Raw genomic sequence first — 22,433 nt, 5'->3', positions numbered from 1 at the left:
AGAATCTGATAGATGATTTCTGGCCTTCTCCTGGTAAGGATTCAGTCTTTTTTTTTTTTTTTTAAGCGAAGTTGCAGAATATTAGAATAGATTCCTTGTCTCTTAAGTAGAAAAAATATGATTCAGAATACTTTACATGTTCTGTTTTATCCTTGAGTCTGTTTCTTCTCACTTCTTACTGTACTTTTCGTATTTTTAGAGCTCTGTCCTTCTTTTGTCGTTAAAATTTTTGTCATTTAAATTTTTTTTTTTAATAGAGTGACTAGTAATTTACACTCACAGAGCGAAATTGTTAAGTTTTTATTTTGCCCTCTGAAGTGAGAAAGGCCCTTTGTGCACGTTGGGGCTAACCAAGTCCCTTCAGTGTAGCACAGAGCCAGCTGTTCATCTCTTGTCCAGACTCTATAGCTGAGGAAGGATACACATATTGGATAAAATACACCCATTGTTCAAGTCAGATTGAAGTGGGATTTGAGTGTTGCATGGCCAATAAAGAGAATGAATTTTATTCTTTCTGTGAGGATAATTACTTTCTACAGAGGAGGACACAATGCGTTGCCATTTCTCCAGTGTGGTTGCCCGCCCTCCCCAGTGAGTCAAAATCCATAAATGTAAGGGGAGCATTGATTTTCTCAGAGGCATACCCATGGGTGGAGCGAGACAGGAGCTGGCTTCTCAGGGCCACCGGCTGGTAGGTTGCTGGGCACGTAAACGATGGCTCCAGAACAGAGCTGCCATTTTAGCAGAGGGGAGTCCCAGCATGCTGAGATTTGGAAACTTGCAAATCCTACAGATGTTAAATATCCCTGTCGTTTGCCTGACCGGTATCAAAGGAAGGGATGAGTCCTAGATGTTCAGGAGATGGCCTCTGTACACTCTGTTCCCCTGCCTTCTTGTGAACAAATACAGTAATTCACTAATAATTAAGGGCTCCTAGTTCAAGCAATAGATCACCTTCTCCAAAAGGACACAAGTAACTGAAGGCAATCTGCCAGATGTCCCGAATATGCTGATATGTGGTTGCAAGCTGGAAGAGAGCTACAGAATAAGGGAAAACTTCACGTCTCTTGTGCAAGCTTCAAAATACAGATTTCAGTCGGGGATCAATATAAGGTCTGTGCAGAGATGTGGTTATAGCCAAACTACAGCAACATAGCTTATTTGCTATAAGTTGATGTATATTTGATCTCTGTACACCCACACCCACACACACACACACACACACTTTGTGGCAAGTTAATCTCTGTATTCTGCCATTGCCTTTATGGCCAACGTCCTGTGAAGAAAACCACTCCTGCAGCTGCCTTGGTTGTACAGAAAGCTATTCTCTGTTTTGTAACTCTCCATTTTCATTCAAATAAATTAACAGAACCAGCTAGTTCCACTGAGTAATGGTCCTCATGTGACTGTGGAGAGGAAATCAATCCGTACGACACAAGACAGAAAATGTCACCCTGATCAAGGAATTGAGAAGTGATCAATTTGCTGTAAAGTCTCTTTAATACCTAAGAAGTGTTGCTTTTGGATGTTGCAATGACCTAAACATTAAAAACAACAAAACAAAACTCTCAGCCCCTGAACTCAGCCTTTTCCTTTTGCGGACTCAGTGATGATGCCATAGAAGTCAAGAAGTTCATTTCTGTAGAAGGGCAGCACATTTGCGTTTCTGGTTGGTTCATTAGTCTGGGGAGCACAACTGCAGATGGCAAAGTCATCTTTTTAATCTGCCAGGTCACCACCTGAATCTTGAACCAAAAGCTTCATTCCACAAAATCCAGTCTGAGATACACATTCATAAAACTTCTGGTTGTTGGTTCACCAGGCTGCATTACTGACATTGTTACAGATGATATATGATGCTTTATGAAGAAACACCAAAGTTCACTGTCATATAGATACCCAAATATAAATACTTAAGGATCAGGAGAAAAACTAGAGAAATGCGAAAATAAATAAGCGTTAGTAAGCTTAAGCAGAAGTGAACTTTAAGCAGAACTTTAAGGAAGAACTTCCTTGACTCCGTGAAGAGAAGCAGCATGTTGCAAGGTGCTTCAGGGCTGTACACTGAGTATGCCTTTCCGGCAGTTTTGTTCAGGAGCAAGTAACACCTTTAGCAAGTGTTTGACTTCATTTCTAGAGCTGTTTCAGGAGTAGTGGCTTTCTTAATTTGAGGGACAGATTACTTGTTCTGGAAGGCAGTGTGGGGTTAAAATCTGGATCTCTGTGGTTCGACTATATAGAACATTCCCAGAGAACTAGGACAAAATAACTAAGCGCTTTAACTCCAGAGTGCATGCCTTTTCAAGTTGGTTGTCTGTAGTTATTTCCCTTCCCTCAACTCTTCTTGGCCTCTCTCTCAGATGTTGCTGCCTTTGCCTGGGTGACGTATCAGGTGGCCAAGTAGCTGCTGAGCTCCTGCAGACTCCAGCTTTGGATGCTAAAGCTGGAGAGTCTGTGCCAGTTTAACTTAATGTGCTGGGCTGTTAATTTCATGTTTGTTTCTGAAGGAAAAGTGGGAAACTTGCAGAAATAAATAAATAAATAATTATAGCTAAATTACTGGGGATGCAGAAAGGAGATGGATCTCTGTACATTTGTTCTCCAAGGCCTGAGTGCATTTAAGATAACAAAATCTTGCCAGTTTTTCTACTAGATGTTCACGGCTGATCATCACAGACTTTCCTGAAAGCAGTTATGATCAGCTGTTAGAGAAAGCAAGAAACAAAAATGATAGAGGCAAAACATTTTGTTTAATCTACCAGTAAAAATGCTGTGTCACAAAGCTATTTCTTAAAAGAAGTTGTATTGGTATCGGTATCCTTGCAAGCTAGCATTTACCCCAGTTTTTCTGAATTTTATCATGCTGCAGGCTGTTTGTGGCAAAGAATTAAATATGACTTGCTTGTCACTGAATGTGATGTATCCCTTCCCTTGCTCTCCACCCTGCAGCAGAAACGATGGAGTTTTAATTAGACCAAATCAAAACCAGCTTCTAGAAAACAAATGTGATATAAAATTGTTTTCATAATCATGCAATGGTTTGAATTATATTAGTTTTTTAAATTAATATTTAAATAATTAAATTGCTCTTTTTAATATGGCATATAATATTGGATAATATTTTAAATCTGATTTTATTGTTCTTGTTGAAGGACATTAGGACTTTTTAGTCTGATAGACAGTTTGTGGCCTCCAGTAGTGCCTGTAAAAGTTCCTGGACAAAGTCAAGACTCTGAAATGGTAAGTTATGTTATTGTGGAAATGTATTTCTTCACTCACAATTACTATTTTTACTGTAATTATGTTTATTTTGGGAATCTCAGATTCTCCCAGTCTCTTTAGCTACTGAGTTTTGTTTTACTGGTTCTGGCTTCATCCTAGTCTAACCTGAAGCCCTCTGGATCAGGGCCTTGTTTCCAAAATGATGTGGTCACCCCATCATTAATCCTCCAGAGGCAGAATGGTAGAACATCCATACAAATTATTCCTCTCCTCTCCTCATCGCGGAAAAGAGCTGTTAGATAGTGTGGAGCCAGCTAAGAAATCTGTGTACTGTGATATTACCTAGCTCTTTTGAAACACTTTTCAGCCTTAGATTCAAAAGTACTTTTCTGAAGTTTCACTTTTGTGAGGGCGGACTGACTGCTGGAATCAGGTCTCTTTCTCGTTAGAATGATTCTGACTGATACTTGTACCACATGTAGACAGTCAAAGGAGGAACACAAAAGTAATCTTAATTTGCTCAAAAAGTATTAAATTTTTCTGTGATTTTGTGTGTATGTGTGTGAAGACTTCTAATGTGATGTATTAAAATGGATTTAAAGCAGTTACTACACTTTTGCAGATCTAGAATTGCATCTTTAATTTCCCTTTAATTAGCTTTTGTATTGGAAAAGGAGTTTTGCCATATCAAGTGGCATTTTGGTAATATGAGATCTTTTGAGAAGCTTCTTACTAACCAAGTGCTTGTGCTGCCCTGCTGTTTTATGTAGCTGTTCTTCGGGGAAGAAGTTTGTGGTATTAAACATTTGTTAGAGCCTAGGAGTCAGTCAAGATGCAAGATTTAAAAAAGAAGAAAAAGGAAGGAGAAAGGAGGAAACTAAAGATGGATATTACTTGTAATTTCTTAAGTATGAGAATTTTTTCTCTACAATGCACAGTGTTATTTACATTGTACAGGGGTTTATGTTGAAGAATAAAAAGTTCAGACCGTGGCCATAAAACCAAGACTGAAACCGAGTGGAACTGCGGTTTTCTCCTTGATTCCCCTTCATATTTCAGAGTTCTCAGAAGAACGGATTGTTTTATGTGTAAAAACATTGTAGACAACAGAACGAGAGCATTTATGGATGGTGCAAAGCTCTTAAGTGTTGTTTAGCATTGTTATGACTTTCATGCGTTCTTCATTTTCTCTATTTTACTAGCAATCTAAAAATGGGGGAAAATTTCTATAATCATGCAATTTACAGTTCTGCCATGGGTTTGAAATACTAATTCATGCCAAAGAAGATCAAGACTTACAGTCTACTGCTGCAAGTTTTTAGAAGAATGGATTTTTTAGTTGTGATAAATTTTTCTCGATACAGACAGGATCAAGTATTTTATGCAAGCAGATAGAGTTTTATACATAGAAACATAAATAATATTACCAACACACTGATAATGTTGGGAGAGATCTGTGGAACTGACTTCTCTTGAGCCATATGTACATTCATTTATCTTATTTAATACAGTCAGAGGCAAACAGAACTTGGTTTGATGTCTTTTTGCCTTTTTTTCCTTATGCAGAATTTTTTCAGTGGGTGGGCAGCTGTTTTTAACAGATTCATACTTCCTTCAGTTAATGAAATGGTTTATTAAGAGAAAACATCCCTACAAATACACAGTAAAAATTATTTTGTTGTATTGTCTTTCCTTCCTGAGAAGCCGTTCGAGTTTGGGATCTCGTTAAATGGAGATTGATAAAGTTGTTACGTCACAACACTTTTTAAGGAGGAAAGAAAAATCTGTCTGGCATAGCACAAAGAGAAAAAATTTTGTAGTTCTGAGTTCCTCAGTTCTTCATTATCTCCTTGTGCTGGCCTGGATTTAATTTGGCAGCTTTAAAGTTCTTCAGCTGTTTACTATCACAAAAAGCCACCCGCATGCAAAAGTCCCCAAATTTCAGTGAAGTTATGGATATTAAAAAAAAATCAGGGCACGCCTACCATGTTATAAAAACGTAAAAACAACAGCCACCTTGAAATAGTCACACTGTTTGCCAAGTGTGCCGAATCATGAGATGTTTTTGTGATGAGGATCAATGTCAAATTCTGGAAAAAATGATGCACACAAACTGATTTCACTTTTAACTTGTGAATGTTGTTTTATTAAATCAACTTCTACTTCAGAGTTGTTGTTATTTAACCATATAATTTTGTTTTTCTAGCACTCTTAAAATGTAAACTGTGGGGTTTTTTTTTAACTATCATTATAAACGCTGACTGACCAAATTAAAGTGTCTTTTTTGAAGTCCCATTTCTTCTCCTTACTTTTTAATAGATGACAACTGATCTTCCTCCTCCCAGCTTCTGTTATATTCTTACTGTTCAGTCTGGTGAAATACAAGTGAAAGTAGATGAGGAAGAACAGATTTGTAATTTGTACCAGCCACCAGCTGTTCGTGGTCTAAAGGAAATTCTTCAGGTAATCAGCTTTAGAAGTCAGATAACAAATACTTTGTAACATTAAATTTCTAATGTCACATTTGTCTCATTCCCTGTTTTTGCACAATTATTTTCAGATCGACAGTTGTAATGTACGCTGTAGCTTTTGGGCACGAGTGCTATATCTAAGGCTGCAGGTAATCTTTTCATTTAGCAATGAAATATATTTAAACTCAATATCATGTATGTGTGAAGAAGCCAGCTTTGTCTTGTTTAGAGGAAAAACAAATTTTTTCTGGATTATCTTTGAGAGCTGTGTGAGCAGAATTATCAACAGGTCTAATATGCCTGCGAAAGGGTACAATGAATTGCATTTTCAGTCTCAGTCTCATTTAGTCTAGAAGATGAATTATTTCTCAATTAATTGTTATCTAATCAGAGGCAGTATTTCACCCTGGATCTTCGTAAGGAGCTTCCAGGGAGTTAGTTGAGACTTGCAGTGGAGCTAAATACTTAGATACATACTGAAAAGTTCCCAGCCAGTTGAGTGTCTGGGAACAGAATTTAACAGACGATGGTTATATAAAAATACAGTTTTGCTCTTTGCATGCAAGTGGACCATTTTTGTTTACTTCAAGAGTAGCCCCTCAGGCAAATTTGGCCTTTGTGGTCCAGTTAGTAGAAAGGAGGAACTCTTAGGTAAATACATCTGTCATCCATATTATGTTGGAAAGCTTATAATTATGTTTTATTTATTTGTTTCTGAATGACGCTACAATTTTCTTTCAAAATGTTGCTAACTCCCTCAGTAGCTAAAGGAATTTTTTGTTCCCGATTTATTTATTTTTTCCTGGCAACTGGATCCTAGTACAGCCAGCACTGAGTTCTGGTGGAGGATAATTTGTAATTGTCCATCAGCTCCACAAGAAACAAAGTGTGAATCAAAGTATATGAACCAAAGACAAAGAAATTCCAGAATGGCTGGCAGAATAGCTGGAGATGCTTCCCACCACTGTGAGACCTAAATTTAATTTAGGTCTTGTCCTCTCACTTCAACAGCCAATGCTTTACAATTTGATTTTTTGGGCATGGAGTACTTGTAACTGCTGTGATCGGGAGTATCTTTTCTTGCTTGGCAGTGTTTTCTCCATGGTAAGTGACAGGGGGGCGTTTGCACCATTTGAAATTACGGCCAGTTGGATGTGATCTTTAGGGTGCTAACAGAAAGGTGGGCATATGTATGTGTGGACTTGTCCTATTTCCAAGAAAACTGTTTTATTAAAAAAAAATGATTACAGAGCTTAGGTAGTGATAGCTTAGCCAGACATTTTTGGTTTCAGGCATGAAACCAAAACCATCTGCATCTGGGATGCTGTGCACCATCAGTATTGTTGCGTAGATGCACTTTATCACTAAATTAGAGAAAAGATGAAGTGCGCAGGAATAGATATGTTTTTGAAGAATGAGAGCTTGTCTAATAGAAGAAAAAAGTCTACAATTTCTTCTTGCTGTTGGAAGGTTTATTAGCTGTTTTATTTAATGGCTATTCGCTTACAGAACTGTAAGCACTAAATTTGCATAAGCAAACAATATTGAGCTCATAAATTTTTTGAAAGTAATATTGAAAAAGCAGTAGAAGGTATTTAACTTTTGCATAACTGCTTTGCGAACGTAAGTGTGTGTACCTGCTGGTAGCATATCAGTTGCCTAATCCTTCCAGAAGAATGTCACAAACAGCAACTTGTTTACTGCCAGGAAGATTCATCCTTCCCATGCAAAATTGTCATGCTAGAATATGTGAAGAAGGGACTTATTTTGCAGACTTGGTATTAAATAATCTGCTACATGAGTTAATTGAAATGTACTTTAAGAACAGTATTTGTTCAATGTAGCTGCAGTATTCTGAGATGCTTCATTTGTGTAAAGGAGGAATGGAAATAAGCTTTTATTATTACTCAGAATCTGTACTGCAGTGCAGAAGGAATATGAGGAAATATATTCCATCTGTGGCTGAGGAGCTGTCCTTCCTTATAACTCAATCCTGCTGCTATTTGTCTGTTGTGTCCTCTCTGTTCAGAACAAATTGTCACACATAGCAAGATGATGATTTTATGCTAACTTGTGATTTTGCTGTTGTTATTATTTACTTTTTGCATAATTCTTCTGAAGGCCAGCCTTTAATGTGTTAGTAATTCTCATGGGACAGTATTAGAAATCCTGTCTTTGAAGCTGCTTTAATGCTATCTGTGTAGAGGAGGCACTCTAAATGCATGTAGCTACTATAGAAAGAAGCAATGTAAATGCGATAGGCAGCATATACTGTATTAAGGGATAACCATAATAGCTGAGCTATGAATTTTACGAGTCATTATTTCCAATTACTGCATTTATTCTAAGAGCTGTTAGCATGAACAAAAAGCTAATTTAGGATGGCTGACGTTTTCAAGGTTTGAATTCAATTGCAGAGAAAAAGTCGGGGTTCTCATTGCGTTGCATTGTGATTGAGAAACGCAAATTTGGAAATAAAATATTTATGTGATATGTGTCTTACCAATCACTGTAGTATTTAAATATCATGTAAATATTTGAAGTATGAACTTTTATTTGACAGACTAATTAATAATTAAAAATGTTTAAATAAGAAAGTAATTTAATTTCAGTTAAGTATTTTAAAATATTAGAATCTTCAAAAATTACAAGTTGCTTGGACTGGTAAATGTGAACTATGTTTTGTTATTAAAGGTAGCTTTTCTGAAACATGGGAGAACTCACACAGGCACGCGCACACACACACACATACACAGATTATAAAAGTTTTATTTAAAAAAAAAAAGAAGAAAAGCATAGATGGTCAAATTGTAACCCATCTGATTTTGTTAGAGACTCTGGAAAAAGCATTGATATGTATATAGTGTTTGTCTACTCTGTCTTGTTCTCATCCTAATGTAAAAAAAATTTTAAACACTACTGATTTAGTACTGATAATTGTTTTCAGATATGAAGCCTGACATAAAATATAGCTATGTTGGTTGTGACATTATTTGTTCTGATACACCTTTTTTTAACCATACCAGAATATGTTTATGCCTGTCTTAAACAGGCTGGAAACTTTCGTTGTCACGGTGGATTCCTGTGTTTCTTACGAGTCATCTATTTTCTTATTTCTGGGTATCATTCAAAAATTTAGAGATGTGTTTGTTCAACAGAATGGAAAATTTCTGGCTTTGTAACTTACAGTAGCTATTAGCCAAGGAATGGTGCTCATGAGAATCAGAAAACAATACATGGAAAATTTGCTTACATAGAAGTAAAAGTAGTAGTAGTCCTAGCCTTTCTTTTTTAAGGCAAAAATCATTCAAGTCTTTGTTCACAAAAACGGACAATTAACTTTTTATAAAATCTATTTTCAGATCCCAAGTACACTCAAAGCAAGTTATATTAAGTATTAAGATATGATAATTGTTTAAGGTAAAGGCAAGATCCCAGTAGGTCAACCTCAGGAAGTTGATTTAAGGTAGAAGATGTTAGTCTATATCTGCATTAGGAAAAAAAAGAAAGAAATTCCAATAAAGCTTTGATTCATTTTTCTGTACAAACCCTAAATGTAGTAGATTATGTCAGTTTTATTAGTTGCTTTAAGAATGTTATTGTAGCCTTTCATTCTCTAAAAAGTAATGACTGTATTCCAATTTTTTTTTTTTTTTTTTTGGAAATCATAGACAAAACACAGTGTTCCTATAAATCAAAGGGAGATTTGGCTGTTTGTGACTGACTTCACATTGCAAAACATGGTTCACGTAGTTCCCAAAGTTGTTGCTGTGTCAGTTGCTGCGTCATGTGTTCTCAGTACGGAGGTAATAGAAGCCCTCGCTGTTGCCTCGCACCTCATCTTCTTCAGGGACGTGCTGTGGGGAAATGGTAAGCTTTATTTGTGGTTTTGAAGCAGCTGGAATCAAACTGAAATAACATCCTAATCTCTGCCACTGCAGTAAGTGACCTGCAGAGACTTTCATTCTCAGGTGAGGATGAAACATGGCAAGTTTGGGATGGGAAATTTGAAAGGGGTGTAACTACAGGTTTTCTGTAAGTCTTTGTTTTCTGTTTTCTGGTTTTGGCTTGATCTCCAAAGTAAGTGAGAAATTAAGTGATCTTACTGTACGTCCACTGATACTTCTGTCTGTCTTCCCTGATGACTTGAATTTAATGACCAGTGTCAGTCAAATTTGATAGCTGATAGAAGACTCAAAGATATTAGAAAACTTGCTTTCATTCTTGAAGAAACTTGTTTTATTGAACTTACTACCTCTAAAAAGAGTAAGATGGTGAACCAAGAGACTTTATAGCTATGTTTCCCTAGACACACAACTTTTAGAAGCTGTCCTACACCATCATAGCAGTGAGCCTTTTACCGCTGTACAGATCATCAAGAAGACAGTTTGCTTCTCCAGTCATTCTGTAGTTGCACTTTTATCAGGCTCACCTATGATTTTATTTGTTGCATCCATGTGTAGTTCACATCTGAAGTCAGTGGCCTTCAGTCACTTCCAAATGGAAGTGGATTGGAAGCACCAACCTGTGTAACTGGCTGGGTGTCCTGTTACCGCATCTGCTGACCTGCCCATTTTCCTGTACTAGCTAAGGTTGTACTCATTTCATGCAAACTGTGCAGAAAAATCTCTGCTTTGGAGAAGAAAATACTGCGTGCACCTTCTCTTTATATTATTTGAAATAAAGTAGGAGCACCTGAAGAGGTGTTCGGACTGATTCCTGAGGAAGAGGCAGTAACTGCATGTTTCCAGGGAGTCTGTTGCAGTCCACTATCAATGGAGCCCAGTTCTCTTTTGCCATGTTAGAATTTTCCTTGACATCTTTTTCCCCAGGAGTCAAGAAGTGTAACAAGAGCGTGATGCGTGTATCGCTGAAAGCAAAATATTTTGTCGTGGAGAAAACCTGATGGAGTCCATCCATCTATTTAGTAACTGGCAGGGATCATTGTCTTTATTGGCCATGACAATTAACATGGTCACCTTTTTCCTTGTTACTGTACTGAATTGAAATGTCTTTGTTGGCAGGTAGGATTATTTGTGTTGAACGTACTGTTCTCTTATTACAAAAGCCTCTTTTGTGCTCGGCTGCCGGTGCTGACCTCAGTGAGCTGACTGGCCCTGTCAAACTCGACGAGCTGGATTCTGCAACACAGGCCAATTCCATCTGTACTGTAAGAGGTTTGTATGGCCTTTTCTGAAATGAATGAGCTTAATTCTGCATGTTCGCTTTAATCTTTCAGGTCCTCATATTGATTTCTTGCACAAACGGTGTACAGGGATACAAAAGCATGGTACTGCTGTAGGCCATTAGGATATTTCAGTTTTTATACCTCTTTGTGAGTTCTGTTTGTCTTTTGCTGGTCAAGCTCTGCTTGGCTGCTGCTCCCGCTCCCTGATACCCCAGAGTAAATGTTTGATGTACAATCTGTTTTATATTCCTTCCTATGCCGTCTTCTTTCAGGAGCCTTCTGTTCACACCAGCCTTGTTGATATTGGCAACACTAAGGTATACCAGCATTTTTGAGGCAGACATATAGGTTAGCCAGATTCTGAATGGTAGGGATTAGCTTCTGCTTTCCCTGAAGCTTTCCTGAAATAGGGCAATTTAACGTTTCACCATAGACATCTAGCACAGCTTGGCCAATACTTGCTTACCACTTTGGATCACTGCTCTATCTTAATACCTCAGTCCTACTGCTTACCATGAAGAACCATTTCTTACAATGTAATTTCTAACGTTTCCTAGTCATGCAGAAACATTTCTTACGGTGTATGTTGTAACGCTTTGTCCAGTCAGCCTCTTAAGCTTCTCGGTTGTGGAGTGTCTATAAAGAAAAATTCTTAAAAGCCCAGTAAATCAGGGCTTTTAAAGACAATTTGCTTTCTTAATTTAACTCTTAAGATTACAGTAATCCCTGTAGAAAATTCTTGATGCCGATTCACATTTACACCTTCAAATATTCACTTAAACATTTGAAATGATCTATAAAATAATAGCAAATAATGGTTCCAAAGTGTAGTAATGAATCCTTTCAGCTCTAAAGCAAAATACTGAAAAAACAGTTTAAAAACACTCAGAACCATTACTAAAAATACCTCCTGTTTTGGTAGAGCCAACAGTTAGCAGTGTCTCTATGATTAATATATGAGCACATTGTACTGACAAATCTTAAACTCTAAAATTGCATAATGAAAAATAAACACAACTACAGGCAATTCACTCTAAGCCTTGGTCATTGTGCACATCTCACATCAGTATTGCGGGTTTCTTGAAAGACATTTTTATCACCAGTTATGAAATACTTTTTGGCTTTTTTTTTTCAACCTCTCTAGTAGTTATGCTAACAGTTATCACTTCCCTGCTCTTACTTTACCAAGCATAAGAAGTGCCTTTCTTCTTTTGTCCAGATGACAGTGTATATGGTAGAATAAAGCAAAATATTTCTTTGTCCTTTCTTTTTCCTGTAAGGCAAAGAAAATATACCTTTGTGATTCTCTGTGTAAACAAGCATTTCCTTTACATACCTTAGAGGTGTCAGGCTTTCCTTGCTCTTCATTACATATGGAAGAATGACAGCCTTAATCCTACAATCTTGTGTTTGTCCAGCTTAATCTGAAATTTGTCTAGGGTAGCTGTTACCAGTATGTTCCCATACTTTTGTATTGATGTAGAATATAAAATACTTTCTTTTATACCTATGCTAGTTCTACATACAGAAAACCTTCACTTTCTTTTTTGTGCGTGTGTTTGCTATTGTAACTGAAATTGTTTAATAGGATTTATGATAGATATTGGCTCTTTTGTAATTTGGTTCGTTAGTGTTTACATCTTTCAAATGAAGAAGCGAAGTTAACAGCATTAACCCTACTTTATTGGTGGGAACATGTGTATCCAGTGGAGTAATTCATGCAGGAAAAATTATCTTCTGTGAAATTCCCTCACCGTCTCCATCTCTTCTAGAAAACCTCACAGAGTTGTTAGTCGGGCTTTCAGTGAGAAACAGCATGTACTTTGTTCCAATGTTTGTTCTGTTTCTTTGCGCCCTCCTTTCACTTCCTGTGCTTCTGGTCACCTACATGCGCTCTACGTAGGCCTCCTCTCACCCAACGCCCCAAGGTGCTGCGGAGGCTCTCCCTCCTCCTGAAGTATTGCTTCTGCCCGTTCTTTTCCTGTCATTGCTCCTCCTCCCGACGCTCAGGGATTTGGCAGTGTACCTTCTTAGTGAGGCTTCACTGGAAAAACGTCTTTTTAGTCAGTGAAAAATGTAGGTGGTCATTCAACTCCCCATCCAAGGATACAGCAATTAATCACAGCATCAGCACCTCCACGAGTGCCAAGTTTGGGGGAGGGGGGTGGCACAGACCATACTGCCTGCCAGGTTTAGGCAGACGAGTCATTATTTGGAAGGGAAGTTTAGGAAAGAGTTTATCAGGTGTATAAATAGAATCATAGAATAACTCTGTTTGTAGGGAACTTCTACAGTTCATCTAGTCCAAACTCCTGCTCAAAGCTGGGCCAACTACAGAGTTGCATCAGGATGTTCAGGGCCTTGGTCCAGTCACATTTTGAATGTCTCCAAGGATGATGATCCCACAGTCTCTCTGGGCAAGCTGTTCCAGGGCTCAGCCTCTCTCACTGGGAAGAATTTTTTGCTTATATTTAATTGGAATATATTTTGCTGCAACTTGTTTTTAATTATTTTTATAGTGTTCTGCCAGTGAAGTCTTCCAGTAATACTTGGTCGGATTCTTCCTCCCCCTCAAAAGGACAATGTTGTAATCCAAACAGATTCATTGAGTTGGTCAGAAATCTTTGTTTCAGAGAGGCTCGATCATATCAGCTCTAAGATGGACAGTATGTTGCTCTTCAGCAGATGACTGAAAACCTGCGGTTGCTTAACACTGGCAAGTTTACTCTTCTTTTAAAGAGGGGTCTGTCGCTCTCAGCTGTGAGCTAAGGATCAACAGAGATTTATTTTCTTACCATTGTGCTTTGCAAAGTAATTTCTGACCTCTTTTTCCTGTATAGCCGTGGTCAGGATGACTTAAATTTTGTCAATTCATGCTGCACAGAACTACTTTTCCTCTTAAATGTTCTTATGAGCAAATTCTAGGTAGTTCATGCCACATATGCGGTGTGGGCATATTACTTGATTAATGGTATTTTCCTGGTATACGACTTACATCTAGTGATTGAATTTTCATATTGGGTATTTTCGTATTTCAGCCCTTACTCAGGTTTTTTTTTCAGTTGTCCTGAACAAAATTGTCTTGCCTCAATCTCAGTTTTTGACTGAACTTCTTCCCTTTCTATTCATTAATCAGGGTAAGTAATTGGAAAAAAAATTAATGTAGCTTTTCATTTTTCGAACCTTCAACCAGAGTGTTACTTTTAATCTTCAGCTGTCCTTTGTGTTCCTCACCAGAGATCTGTTTTTCCAGATATTGTCTTGATTGAGCTATTATCAGTCTCTTGAAGATGTTGACCACAACACAGGAAAATGCAGAGTAGATGTGAAAATCAGCTTATGGCTGTATGTTTCCATTTAAAAGAAGGATCTCAGGAGAATATCTGAAAGGTCCCTGAACGTCAAGGAAAATCTAAAGTCTTGACAAAGGCGTGCAGGAGTTGAGCAGTTTAAACTCGAGAAATCTCTTTGCATGCAGGATGCAAATGGCTGTCACTAGATTATTTGATCTGTTGCTGCTTTGAGTTGCATTTGTTCAGACCTCAGTGATCTTCCGTGGTTCCACGAGGAGACTTTACACTTTTGCACTGCACACTATCTAGTCAGTATGATCCTGATTAATTTTCTTCCAATGCATTTGTGTTGCTCGTGCCCTTGCATCCTGGAGCTGCAGCGTAGTACAAAACTGGGGAGATGACGACTGAAAAGGCTTAGAGGGAAGAAACAGATCTGTCTAAAAAAGTTAAGCTAAAATGAAAAAGTGAAATTGCTGTGAAAAAAAGAAACCTATTCGGCAAGCTGATTTGGTAGTTTTGGTAGTTTTTCATGAGCAGAGGAAACATGCCTGTGCTGTGGCAGGAAGTGTCCTACATCGTAGTAGCTGATAGAAACTCCTAGTTTATCACAAAAGCTGAAGAAAAATTACTGCTGTAACATTCCAAAGGTTCCCTCCAAAATACCCAGAATTGCTTATTCTGTCAAGGCAAGCTGTGTTCTTTTGTTGTATGCGTAGAAATTAGGTCATAAAAGTTCTATCTGAGAAATAGCTTTCCCGATCTTCAGACTTGATGGCGTTTGAATTCCCAAAGAAAATTAAGGTTTTGTTGCTGATATGTTTCTCCCTCCTTTCTGCCAGTCCTTGTCTCAGGGGACTGGAAAGTAAGGAAAGTAAGGGATTAGCACCCTGTTTTACAGTGAGTGTAAATGATCCCTAGGCTCCAAGGCTTTATTTTATTGAACGTATTGTAAAACTCTGAGATTCTTGCTCCCTGTACTGCTGTTGTACCAGACTGGAGGTTTATTCTATTGCAGTTTTGTTCTTCCAGGTGATCCACCTCATACAGTTCAAAATGCTTGTGTTTTCTCTGTAAATAATGTTAATTACTTCAGCGTATCATTACCATAAAATATTATACAATTTTTATTGGCTTCTCATAAAACTCTGGATATATTTTTCTTGCCAAAACTAGCAAGGCCCTTTATATTAGTCCAAAGTATGTTTGGTGTTCCCTTCTTAGGCACACACTTAAATCTGTGGGCCAGATCTAATCTCTCTTAAATCAGTATAAATGAAGAATAACTCCATTGTTAATGGAATTTAACTGGCATCACTGTTTCTGAGAAGACATGTGTCTCCTAATTGTCTTATGTTTCCTAAATACTGATATCAAGCTATCTGACCTGATGACTTTGGCAAGTATTTCTTGTCAAGGAAACACCAGAGGTCCAGTATGAAAAAATCCCCACCAAAGCAAAAAACACCCAAACCAGAACTACTGAACCTGTTTGGGAGATTGATTTTCAGATATCTTCTGCTATCTGTAGACTGTTGGTGCATTCTGCCACACTGACGTTCCTTTTTGGAGGGTGCAAGGAGAAAGAGAGTGAGATTGCTGGAAAAGTTAATTCTTGCTCTGGCACCATGGAAGGAAGGGTCTTATTCTTAGGATGAGAGTCAGAAAAGATCAAGCCTGCTGTGAAGCCAGGAGTTTGCTAACTTAGATTTAGCATTTTTTTAGGAATATCTTTTTTTTTTCTTTTTTTTAGGCACTGTTATTGGGGTTAATGAGAGCACTGCTTTCTCCTGGCCTACATGTGACAGATGTGGCAATGGAAAATTGGAGCTTTGTCCCCAGGACAGGTAAGAGTCAGTATGCTCCTTAGTATTCCAGGTGTTTTGCAGATGTAGCCATAACAGCAGTAGGTGATGCAATCATTCCTGCAGGCACAGGCTGCACTTTGTTCCTTCCTAGCACTGAGACATAGTATTTTTATTGCTGATGAACTGATAATACGAGCAAGGTTAGATTAATTTATTAAGAAAGATACAAGTAGATATGAAATGGCTTGAATTTGCAGTAATTTTTTGCAAGCCAATCCTGAATTATTAAAGATTTCATATCCCACTGCATTACAATATTAGTTTTAATAAACATGCCACATAACTCAATGGTCTGATTTTAAGCTCCTGGAACAGTAGTTTCTTGTGGTTTTCTGTCCTACATTGTTACCATGTATACCACTAATTCACCTCCTTTTTTAAATCGATCTGTGATTCTTGCTATAATTTACATAAATGCAGAAGAAATGCATTCATACCTATTGAATTTTTCACCTTTCTAAAAATAATGTAGAATAATTCTGTCAATATTAATGTCACAAATGTGAATACTGATCTTACAGAACCTGTTATCACCTGAAATGCCAAGCCCACGTCACTTGGGCATGTTCGTGGGAGGTGTCCCCTTAGCTGCTTAGCCAGCTTGCTCTTGAATAGTCTGAGATACCTGATGGGATAAAAACCTTGTAGTAAGAGGGCAAGCAGAGTGTAAAAAGCAGGAAAGGGGGTTCTTTTTACTGGAAAAGCTTACAAAAAGTTTAAGGAGAAGTAGGGTGATTTTTAATCACTTTGAAGTAGATACTATTTTCCTGAATAAGAAAAGCTTTACTGTGTTTGCTTTGTTACGTACAACCTCTTGAGGGGGGAAAAAGCTGAAAAGCTGAGTAAGGTTGTCCTGTATTACACTGGCACGCAAAAAAAATAAGAGTGTATGCGTGAATACATAGTAGTTGAGTTCATTTTTTTTTTCTATATTCTGAAGGACTCTCTTGCTCTATTTGGAGAACAGCTTAGCATCAACATCATTCATTCAATTTCTCGGTTCTAACAAGCACTTACTGCTGTGCTTAATTTCATGCATATGGCTTAAGTGTGTGCTGAAAACGTTGAGTGTTTGCTGAATGAGGGCCTACATCAATATGTTATTTAGGCCAAAGCTATACTACAGTGTTGGGGTTTTTTTTCCATAACTGTTAGAAGGTTATAAGATTCATATCTGCTTAGGTGAGGTAGTTGTGAACAGCAGCCTCCCCCATGTCTGACAAAACTCATGCAAGAAAGATTCCTTTTGCTAGAAGAATTTATGTCCTCCAAGAAAGTTACTTAGCTTTACCAACGTAACTCTATTTGCTATTATCAACTGAATCTTCACCATGGACTTTTCTACTATAGGTCTACCAGCAAAGCATTTTACAGAGTAGACTAGATGTTAGTTGTTTGTGTGTTGAGTTTAGGATTGATAATTTTTCCATATGTTTTCCCATCATTGTTTGCATGCTGCAGCGGATTGCTGTATTGCAACCAGTGCTCTGAAGTTGTAACTTCACCAGTTTTGAAAATGCAACTGGAAGTCTTTCTGAGTTGTCCATCTCGATCTCAAAGTACAATAAAAGTAAAGGTAAGGTACAAAATGAGTTTGGGTGTATTGAATATAATGAGGCTAGATATGTGTAGACATGTAAGTACTCTAACCTGCACTTTTATAAACAGCACTGTTAGAAGAAAAATTAAAAGATTTAAAAGAGAATCCCATAATTTAATCTGATATTAGACTTGGGCTTCATTGCCCTAACAGTCCAATTCTGCAGTCTTTATTCAAGTAGTACAGTCATCGAGTTCACCCTCGGGCTTCCAAAATGTTGAATGCATCAAGTCCCGCTGAAGGACTTTGCTGGGATGACCCCTTAGGGAACTTCAGTGTCCACAGCTTAAAAGGAATGTGAATTTTTAGACTCCCATTCTGAACACTTTTTTGTGTCATCTCTATTCCGCTTTCTTGATCAGAGAAACAAAACCGTTGTATGTTAACATGATTAGTGTTGTTTAACATGACTGTTTTAACCTGTGAAGAGAATGTTTCTGCATACATAAATTCTTGTTAATTTTTTTATTGCAGTTGTTACAACAGACAATCTCTTCTCTACTGATGTCCTCCCCCACTGAGGATGGGGTAAGTATAATTAAAGTTGACAAAGGAAATTTAAACTACACAGAGACAGGATACTAGAGATATTGGGAATCAAGCGGGAAGATACTAGAATCGTAGAAATGGAAGGGACTATTGGAGGCCATCTAGTCCAACCTACTGCTCAACTTGGCTATTGCCACCACGAGATCAGGTCAGCTGTGCTTTGGCCTGGCAGAATCTTGAAAACCTCTAAAGATGGAGATTTTACTGCCTTTCCAGGAAGCTTGTTCCAGTGCTCCACTAGGAGTGATAGGAGATTTCACTAGGAAAAATGGTATTTTTTTCTCGTGCCCAGCTGGGATTGGTTGGGTTTGAAGCAAGTGCCAGAGCACTGAGTTGGTGTGGCTCCCAGCACAGGTCATCGTGCCTTCCGTCGCCGATGCCCTACCGCCGCATCACTGGCATCAGCTTGACACGCTCCATTTGAAAAGAGGGACGGGGCAGGTGGGGTGTGCAGACAGCCTTAGCTGACACGGGGTCCTGCAGAGCTATCTGCAGGTAGTCATGTGGCCCTGCAGAGCTGCGGCAGGGGCTATGCTGGGCTGTGCTGTTTTCTGGCCTACCGTTTTCTGTCTGATCCGAAAGACCACGAAGATGTAGTCCCAGAAACTCAGCTTCCCAGACTACTTTTCTAAACCCTATAAACCACCACTGTTTTCTAATAGGACATAAATTACTTACAGGTACTAGTAGTAGAGAAATTTGCAAAATGCATGCAAGATAATGTTTTTTAATTGGGATCTGTGTAAGTAAGATAAGCATAAGCCACAGGAATTCATGGGTTAAAGTACAGTTTACGTAGTCGTCAAGTAGTTATTCCTTTAATCTGAGATATCAGAAGAACCCTGACATTTAGCACAGTGACCCAGATTTATCGCGGGTAAGTGAGGCATTTCAGGTGGGTGCGTGGCTGTCATTGGCTGCCATATGGTCAGTGGAGAAGGAGCGGCACCTTCAGAGAGGGATTTAGTCCAAGTAGGAGCTGGAGATCTCTCCCTCCCTCTCTCTTCATTGCACATAGAAGGAAGCAAAGGCCAGCTCATCTTCTTACTTAAGCTCATCCCAGTTAAATATCTTCAGTTAGGTGGCACATGTTGGGGTCATTTTGCTTTCCCTGTATTGTGCAATTTTTCAGTAGTTTGCAGTTATATGCTGCGTGGTTTTACTGTGATTTATTGATAATATTTAAAGTAGAAGGTTCCTCTGAAACTGTGAATTATTTTTTGTATACTGGAGGGCACATATCTCTTCAGTTAAATGAAATATGAGAAATATCAAAAATATATATGCTCTTTTAATAGCTGTTAAACCTGGCTAAGTTTTACAGTCTGTTTTTGTTAAAGACTGACAAAATATCTTTCTTTTTCTAGTTATTAGAATTCAAACAACCTCTTTTTCATGTTTCAGTTTTTGTAATATCAATATCTAGCAGACTGGCACCTTAGAAACATACTTTTTTCCTATTTGAAATGCAGGATGACTTTTTCTTCTTAAGCATTTTCATCTCCCAACTGCTGCATTTTAAAAAGAAAGCACATCACAACAAAGATTATTCACAAGAATTACCACTTTGGGTGGTATTTTTTGCTGATGCTGCTAAGTTTTCCAGGGTGTAGTTTGGTAGGCACTGCTTTTGGCGGTGAGGTTGGTGTTAGCTACTGCCCCTGGCCACTTGTTCCTACATTGTGGCAACCCTTCGCTTATACCAACAGAGTTTGTGCAGCTGCACTGTGAATTGGATTGTAGAACTGGTCTTGGGTAAAAATAATCTGGAAAGGAAAAAAAAAAAAGGGGCGGGGGGGGTTGTTTATATCTCGAATCAGGCACTTGATTTGGCTATCAGGTATCTGTGCAGCCAAACCTCCAGCATGGATAAAGAGGTGGGAATGGTTGGAGGGCGGTCCTGGGCACGGCCCACTGATGAAAGAAATGCATGTACAACTCTGATCTGAGATACCCTCTCAAGTAGGGTTTCAGCAATCAGCACTGCTGCCCCCCGCCGTTGGCATGCCCTGTCATCTCAAGGAGAGCATCCAACCCGCCTGTCCCTGTTCTCTGCACACAGTCCAGTCTTTACACATAGGCCACAGACTCCTGCTGGAAAACTGCCAAGCAGATCATTAGGCAGAAGGAACTATGTAGGTGCAAATGATCGTAAGTGATACCTGACAGAGCATAAAAAGCACACAGAGTTAAAAAGGGCTGGGGGAGTTAAATTCATTGTGACCTATTTTTTCCTTTCATATAACTGTTAGCCAAAGTAATGGCTATGGTTAAATGATATTCAGCATGGATATATATGTGTGTGTATATACATTCCTACCACATGTAAAACCTGTGAGTGTAAGAAAACTTTGTAAAGGAAGCACATTTTGCTTTATAATGGTAATGTGTCAGCTAAATAGAGTTCAGAATTACAGTAGCTTTTTTAACCAATTTGTTTTTAAGAGCCTGGTAAGGAAGCACCACTTTAAACAGGAGTGAGATCTAATTGAAAATCTAATTTATTTACTAGTCAAGTATGGGTTTTTTTCCGGCAGTTCTAATGCAATTTTCTTTTTGAGGATTTTTTTTTTAAAGTCTCTTGGAAGAGGACCTTACACCCTGTATCTTTTGAGTTATATGCTGCTTAGAACAGAATGTACAGGACTGTTTGTTTTAATCAACATGCTTTTATCACTACAGAGTTATGAGGTGAAGAGCGTGCTGGGAAAGGAGGTGGGGTTTCTGAACTGCTATGTCCACTCTGTAACCAGCCACCCTGACTGTGTTGGACTGGAGGAAATTGTTCTTCTGGAAGCAGTAAGAAACTGAACTAAACACTGTCAGCTATTATAATATCTATGGACTTTGTATTGTGGTTATTTGTTAACTATTGCCATAGATAATGTGCAGTGCAAGCATGATAAGTATTAAGATAGTTTATGAAAACTGTGATTTATAAAGCACATTATTGGCAACACTGAAAAGTCTATAAAAACAGTATCTCTTCAATTTTCTGAACTCTTCTTTTTCTGATGAATTCAGAAGTTAGCAACACAGTTCTTTGGTATGTTTATTGTTTATGAATGTAAAACAGCTTGTTCTGGAATTTTGAATGGTTGTAACAATTTCAGAGAGTGTTTTTGTAATGCTGTATTTATTATACATCAATGGAAAATATTTTACTGATATTTTTGAAATAAATATTTTGCTATAGACAGTGACAGTCTATACAATATTTTGTATAGACATCTATCTGTTAAGCTGACAATTTTATCAAGTTTCCAGAAATACTGCCTGCTGCAAAACATTGTTATGTGCTGGCTAAATTGGAGTATTTGTTATCACCTTGCAATAAATATTATAAACACAGATTTGAACAAAGCTTATGTTTTAAAGTGTCAAAGGTATATAAAGTTAATGTTTTATAGCCAATTGGTATCTAAACATAGAAGTACCATGTTATCTATAGCTTCCCACAAAGCAGGTGTTTTATTACACAGTCGCAATTATGTGTAAAGAATAAACTGGTTTGTAGGCCACGTAACTATCCTCACCCTGACAGTATAGAGACGTGGATTACAGATCAAGGTTATAACCATATAATCAGATAAATCAAAATCTTCCAATATGTTAATTGTTTCAGAATCAATGAAGAGTTAATATGAGAGTTTATTTAGTCAAAGGCTGGATTTTTTTGCCCCTTTTTATGATACAGAGTGCAATATTTAACAACATTGTAACAGGTCAGAGAATGAGGTAGCTTGTTTTGTGTAGCCCTGGGTATGGATTATCCAACAGCAGAACAGTGACATTGTTGCCACAGTAATTGTTCCTGTGACTACAGCTGACAACTTCACAACTATCAAAGGAGTAACCATGCTTTTTCATCTCCTCCCCCCATCCCCTCCAATTTTTTTAGTTTCCTGACCTGTCTTGCTCTAAGCAAGAAAGCTCAGTCAGCCTATTCCTGCGTCTGGCATACCACACTGCTCCCTTCCAGGCCAGATTCACTGCAGTCAGTGGGATTTCTCTCTGGAAAAGCACTAGGTGTTGGAGATGCTTGTAGCGTCGGGCCCATGTTTCTGCCCGTGTCCCACATATGCTGTCCCCTTTGTGAGTGCGCTGTGGAAATCCAAACGTGTTGCCTAATCTGACTTAATATGTTCACTGGCTCGTGGGTCTGCGTTTTACGTTCCTCGCTTTCACTGGAAGTGATCAGCGAAAGCGTCCAGCCTGCCCACTCGTGTGCAAAGGACCGAA

General features: G+C 38.2%; 1 protein-coding gene across 8 annotated transcripts in view; it reads left to right on the top strand.

Moving 5' to 3' along the window:
* The window catches only part of SPIDR (scaffold protein involved in DNA repair), a 211,514-nt gene extending 189,972 nt beyond the window's left edge, over nucleotides 1-21,542 (top strand). For 7 of the 8 annotated variants that reach the window (XM_026102983.2, XM_026102980.2, XM_026102982.2 and 4 more), the window contains 9 exons: nucleotides 3,153-3,240; nucleotides 5,542-5,685; nucleotides 5,783-5,842; nucleotides 9,365-9,563; nucleotides 10,718-10,870; nucleotides 15,928-16,021; nucleotides 17,504-17,618; nucleotides 18,117-18,170; nucleotides 20,874-21,542. In XM_026102983.2, the coding sequence (XP_025958768.2) occupies nucleotides 3,153-3,240; nucleotides 5,542-5,685; nucleotides 5,783-5,842; nucleotides 9,365-9,563; nucleotides 10,718-10,870; nucleotides 15,928-16,021; nucleotides 17,504-17,618; nucleotides 18,117-18,170; nucleotides 20,874-21,002 (1,036 nt within the window). In that variant the 3' untranslated portion in view covers nucleotides 21,003-21,542. The remainder of the gene's footprint in view (nucleotides 1-3,152; nucleotides 3,241-5,541; nucleotides 5,686-5,782; nucleotides 5,843-9,364; nucleotides 9,564-10,717; nucleotides 10,871-15,927; nucleotides 16,022-17,503; nucleotides 17,619-18,116; nucleotides 18,171-20,873) is intronic. The other variant, XM_064507566.1, reaches the window with a different exon arrangement.
* The last annotated feature ends 891 nt before the right edge of the window (nucleotides 21,543-22,433 follow it).

This window comes from Dromaius novaehollandiae, chromosome 2, assembly GCF_036370855.1.
Source record: "Dromaius novaehollandiae isolate bDroNov1 chromosome 2, bDroNov1.hap1, whole genome shotgun sequence".
NCBI classification, from domain to species: Eukaryota; Metazoa; Chordata; class Aves; order Casuariiformes; family Dromaiidae; genus Dromaius; species Dromaius novaehollandiae.
This window is presented reverse-complemented; position numbering and strand designations above follow the sequence as displayed.